The sequence below is a fragment of the Myotis davidii genome, unplaced genomic scaffold (genome assembly GCF_000327345.1).
Source record: "Myotis davidii unplaced genomic scaffold, ASM32734v1 scaffold1121, whole genome shotgun sequence".
NCBI classification, from domain to species: Eukaryota; Metazoa; Chordata; class Mammalia; order Chiroptera; family Vespertilionidae; genus Myotis; species Myotis davidii.
The window spans coordinates 114997-119892 of NW_006291439.1; the positions used below are offsets into that span (position 1 = coordinate 114997).

General features: G+C 57.0%; 2 protein-coding genes across 7 annotated transcripts in view; both read right to left on the reverse strand.

Moving 5' to 3' along the window:
* Positions 1 to 158: 158 nt before the first annotated feature.
* USF1 (upstream transcription factor 1) lies at positions 159 to 4890 on the reverse strand. 6 transcript variants are annotated; one of them, XM_006764724.2, is made up of 11 exons: positions 4803 to 4890; positions 3685 to 3777; positions 3283 to 3332; positions 3016 to 3131; positions 2594 to 2695; positions 2164 to 2359; positions 1597 to 1684; positions 1418 to 1476; positions 1186 to 1280; positions 894 to 1022; positions 159 to 726 (listed from the first exon to the last, which is right to left on the reverse strand). In XM_006764724.2, exons 2-11 carry the CDS (start codon positions 3690 to 3692, stop codon positions 637 to 639), a joined length of 933 nt encoding a protein of 310 aa, XP_006764787.1. In that variant the 5' UTR covers positions 3693 to 3777; positions 4803 to 4890; the 3' UTR covers positions 159 to 636. The 6 variants fall into 6 exon arrangements, with proteins under 6 accessions (XP_006764787.1, XP_015420060.1, XP_015420059.1 ...); XM_015564574.1 differs by lacking the exon at positions 4803 to 4890 and adding an exon at positions 4438 to 4796; XM_015564573.1 differs by lacking the exon at positions 4803 to 4890 and adding an exon at positions 4433 to 4796.
* Positions 3741 to 4896, reverse strand: part of ARHGAP30 (Rho GTPase activating protein 30) — a 16417-nt gene continuing 15261 nt past the window's right edge. Inside the window, exon 13 of the mRNA XM_006764726.2 lies at positions 3741 to 3814. The gene's annotated coding sequence lies outside the window, so the exon portion shown is untranslated. The remainder of the gene's footprint in view (positions 3815 to 4896) is intronic.

Sequence of the window (4896 nt, forward strand, 5' to 3'; positions counted from 1 at the left end):
ACCTGCCCTAGAAACCCGCGGGTCTGGTCCAGGTCTGAGCTGGACTCCTAAGCCAGCAGCAGCACCCACCCCAGCCCCCGCCCAGGCCTCACTGGTCAAGGCGCAGCGTGCCCCTCCCTTCCGCCCTGGGACCCACAAAAGGACAAACAGGAGTCGACTGCGGCTCTGAACATTTTATGTTTAAAAAAAAAGGGGGAACCGTCCCCACAAGGGGCAAAGCCCACGTAGGCCCTGCCTATGGTTCTCCCTGGACGTCTGCGTCAGTCTCAGCTGCTGCCCAACCTTCTGCGGCAGCGGCCACTGCTCCTCCCCCGCGTCTTGCTGAAGCCTGTCCCCTGGCGTCCTCAGGTGCACCCCGAGCTCCGGGGAAGGGGGGACTGAAAGCCCCGGGTCCCGGGCAGCCAGGCGTCACATCAGCAGGCACCAGGCAGGCCCACTGGGTGTGTCCAGCATCCGCATGGACACCGAGTGTGCACCAGGCTGTCTGCCAGGGCTCGACCGTGTCTCACACCCTGCAGGCTGCTGCCTGACACACCCTCTGAACCGCCCAGTCTCGTGCCAGAAATGGGCAGGGAAGGAACGGCCCGGGGACCCTGCTGCTCCAGGCTTCTTGCCGCTCCGCCACAGGGACCCAAGTCAGCTGCTGTCATTCTTGATGACCACCTCCACCCCATGGTGCCGCAGCTGGGCACGGAGCAGCAGGTTCTTGTTCTTGAGGTCTTCCACCTGACAGGAGAAGGCGGCATAAAGGGAACAGGAAGTCCCTGAACTTACTCCGACATCGGCTGGTGAGGGACAAAGACGCAGCCTGTCTATGGAAAATGAAGGGTAGAGTCCCAACAGGGCTCAGTGGCTTCGGGGTTGGAGAGGGCTCACTGGCACAGGAAGCTGACCTGCTGGCGAAGCACTTCGTTGTCCAGCTGCAGCTGGTCCAGCCCTTGCAGCTCCTCAGACAACCGGTGATTGCTCTGCCGCAGCTCCTGGATGTAATCGCAGGCTTTGGAGAGAATCCCCCCTTTACTCTGCAGGAAAGACCAACACAACGAGGGCTGGACTACAAGATACCCGCCTGCTTTCCAAAGCAGTTCACTCTCTCGGCCTTACTTTCCCCAAGAACCCTCAGAGGAAAGGGTGACTGCTGTGTGCAGCCCCGGGACACAGGCACCTGCCGCCCAGGCCCCTGACCTGGCCTGACTTCGTGCTCTCCATGGAGCAGTCTGGAATGATCTTGGACAGCTGCACGATCCAGTTGTTGATCTTGTCCCGGCGGCGCCGCTCCACTGTGGGAACAGTGAGGGCAAGGTCACTCAGCCTGCGCTCGCCACAGGCCCAGGAAGTTAGCTGACTGCCCCTCACACACCACAGCTGTCCGCAATCCCACCAGACAGCTCCTAGCGTCGCCCCCGGGTGCACCCACCTTCATTATGCTGGGCCCTGCGTTTTTCATCCCGCGTCGTCCGAGGAGCTTCTGACTTCCTGACCATGGGAGCCGAGGGCAGCCAAGTGATGAAGGTCAAAAAGTCAGATTGGCACTTGGGGTAGGAATCACACCAGATCTGGCGCTTGTGGTAACTGAGAAGGAACAGGGTTACTCACGGGGAGTAAGGATGGGTCCTGGGGGCAATGGATCGCTGGCTTCCTCCCGGCAGCACTTCCTGTGGTGACATCATCACGAAGAACTGACCTGGGAGGGTTAAGGCACATGGGACTAGGAACCTCAGCAAGCTCCGAGGCCAAGGCCCTGGGACCCTCCTCTAAAAACGGCAAATTTCTGTCGGCCAGTGTGGCTCAGTGGTTGAGTGTTAATCTATAAACCATGAGATCAGTTTGATTCCAGGTCAGGGCACATGCCTGGGTTTTGGGTTTAATCCCCAGGAGGAGGGGGTATGCAAGAGGCAGCCAATCAATGATTCTCTCTCATCATTGATATGTCTCTCTCCCTCTCCCTTCCTCTCTGAAATCAATAAAAATATATTTTTAAATAGTAAGTAAAAATAAAAAGGGCAGAAAAAGACAATAAACAAACAAATAATGAAAAGGGACTAACTTCCTCGTGCTGAAGGGGGTCCCACATTTCCTGCCTGCCTTGCCTTCAGGGACCACTGCCCAGCATGTCCCACCACCCATCCTATGCTGCAACCAGCCCCTCACACAGCATCTCACCGGTGCCAGGAGGGGTGGCCTGTCCCAGCAGTGCCTCCGAGCCCTGGGTGGTGACAACAGCCGCTGCACTCCCTGCCGTGGTCCCTGCCGCCCCGTCGCCCACAGCAGTGCCAGGGAAGTAAGCGTAGTGTGTCTCAGCGGCCGTCCCCTCTGTGTCAACTGCATCGTCACTGGTGAACGCACCCTGGATCACCGCCTAGAAGGACACCAAGAGGACAGAGTCCAGTGACCATCAGATCCTCCCCAAGGAACTCTCTGCTGCTGCTAACCCTGAGGGAAGGGGGGAGGGTCCAGAGTGTCTGGGGACCCTCTGGGGATCATTCCAGACTGCTCCATGGATCATTCCAGTCACCACCCTGGCCTCCCCATCCCACTCCTTCCCTGCCTCATCTCCCTCTGCAGAGTTCTGGTCCCCCCTCCCCTCCCATACCTGGGTCATGGACTGAGTGGCAGGGTAGCCACTGATGGCACCAGTCCCCTCGGTCTGGCCATCCAGCTGCCCTTCAGACACCTGGATCACCCTGTACATCACCTAGAAGCAGGGAGGAAAGGGGAAGGAGGAGAAGAGAGGACAAGAGAGTAAGTGCTAGGGCTCCAGGGCCCCTCGCAAAGTTTCTCCTAGACAGGGCCCCAAGAGTCCTTCAGAGCCGCCACCCAGCTGCTCCCCTGTCTATCCCCATATGGAGGTTTCAAAATGGCCCTACTCCGTACCTACCTCTATTCCAAATCCAACCCCCCAACAGTCCACATCTTCACCTCATCCTCCAAGCCAGGTCTCCACATGACAGGCTCAGTTACCTCCCTCTATCCCAACCCAGGTAACACCTGCAGCCACCTGGCCCCCTCCTTTACCTGGCCCCCATTCTCAGTTCGGAAGACGTACTTGACGTTGGGGTCAGGGAAGGTGGCAGATGACTGGATGCTGGCAATAGCCACACTGGTTGGGTCCTCCCCAGTTGCCACTGCACCTGAATTCAAGGAGCAAGGAAGACTCTAAGTGCTGCTGCCTTCCTCCCCATTTCACTTGCCTGTCGTCAGGGGAAAAGGTGCACAGACGCCACAGGGGAGGGAAAGGCCACGATGGGCTCTCGGTCCCACTCACTTCTTTCTGCCACTCACCTTCCTGGATCTGCACTGTCCCCTCTTCCGTCTCAGCTGTTTTCTGCTGCCTGTTTGTGAAGGGACAAAGGGTTAGGATAAGGGAAGAAGCGCATGGAAAGCTCACTGGCTCAGGAACACATGGGCCAAAACTCACTGGCATTCCCAACAGACACTAGGTGAGACTGGAATTTGCTGTTTCTTATGTACAGACACTGAGCAGGCAGCACCCATCTCATGCCAAGAACAGCACTACGAGGCGGGCAGCAGTGCTTGCGTTTTACAGACAGGAAACCAAATCACACACAGCCAGCAAGTGATTCAGGAGCTGGGACCTGAATCGAGGTCTGCCTGACTCCAGAGGCAGCACCTTCTCCCAGGCCTCCCATCTCCCACCCCACACTCCACCTCGTCTTCACTCACCCCTTCATCTCTCTGTGAGGCGGCACATCCAAGGAACGGGCCCTTCTCTGGAAGTCTTCGTACCTCCTGCCTCACTGGCCTGAGTGTTAAGTCCTGGCAGAAATCAGGAGTTTGCAGTGACTCTAGGAAACTGAACAGCCCCCATATGAAAACTTAGGCTCCATGAAGACACAGCCGGACACATAACCCCATTTCTGCAGGGGCAGTCGGCTTCCTCTATCCTGATGCTGAAAAAGCAGCTCCACTAGCAGCCTCCCTGTCCCGTCACTTCACTCCTGGGGGCGGGAACAATCACAGGCAGCTGGCAGGTGAGGATCACAGCACTGTGATCTGCAACGACCTGGGGGTCAGGAAGAGCCAAGAGAACACCATCTTCACCCCCACAGAGCTGCCTGCCTGTGGGGCTCACTCCACGGCTGACCCTGGAACCAAAAGGTCACCGGGTTGATTCCTGTTCAGGGCACAGGCCCAGGTTGCGGGTTGGGTCCCCAGGTGGGGGTGTGTAGGAGGCAGCCAATCGATGATGTTCCTCTCATCGATGTTTCTATTTCTCTATTCCTCTCTCTCTAAAAAAAATCAATAAAAACATATTTAAAAAAAACACAAAACCACAGGACCACTGACGCTGATGCCTCTTCCAGCTGCTCAGCCACCGCCGAGCTGAGTGCCAACAAATTTCTGTTCTCAGATCCAGGAGGGAACCAGAAGCCACTGCCCTGGGAGAACCCCCCAAACGAACCCTAAATACCAGACCTGGCCTTTGAGACCCGTTACACTGACAGGCCCTTGTTTTGGTGTCCAGATTTGTGTTAAAGACCCAAAAGCACAAGTGCATCCCTTTAAAGCCCCGAGGTATCCTCTCCAACCCCATGTATCTCATTCACGAAGCTAGAACGACACAGTTGCCAAAATGTTGCCACGACACCTCCAAATCCAAGGAGCATGGGCAGGAAGGGAGAAAACTCCAGGCCGGGATCTTAGGGAAGAGACAGCCGAGGGGCCTGCCGCGGGCCAGACATGCAGCCGGGGGCCAGGAAACCGCGCGCTGGGCAATGAAATCACCCCGGCGCGAAAGGGGAAACTTTTTGGTAAATTCTCTACCCAATAGTCCCCCAAACCTTTCCCATCCAAGGAGAGTCTTCAGCGACGAGCCTTGGAAAGCCCGGATGCAAGGAAAGTGTTCTCCAAAAAACGGGAACTGAAAGCGAAACC

Bases quoted from the DNA above. Each gene is read 5' to 3' on its own strand.
- USF1 (XM_006764724.2), bottom strand. The intron at 2,696-3,015 runs GTAAAGGAGGGG...CCCTGCTTCTAG, and splicing joins GAACTGAGAATGGGGGCCAG to GTGATGTACAGGGTGATCCA. The intron at 1,281-1,417 runs GTGGGTGCACCC...CTGTTCCCACAG, and splicing joins CAGGGCCCAGCATAATGAAG to TGGAGCGGCGCCGCCGGGAC.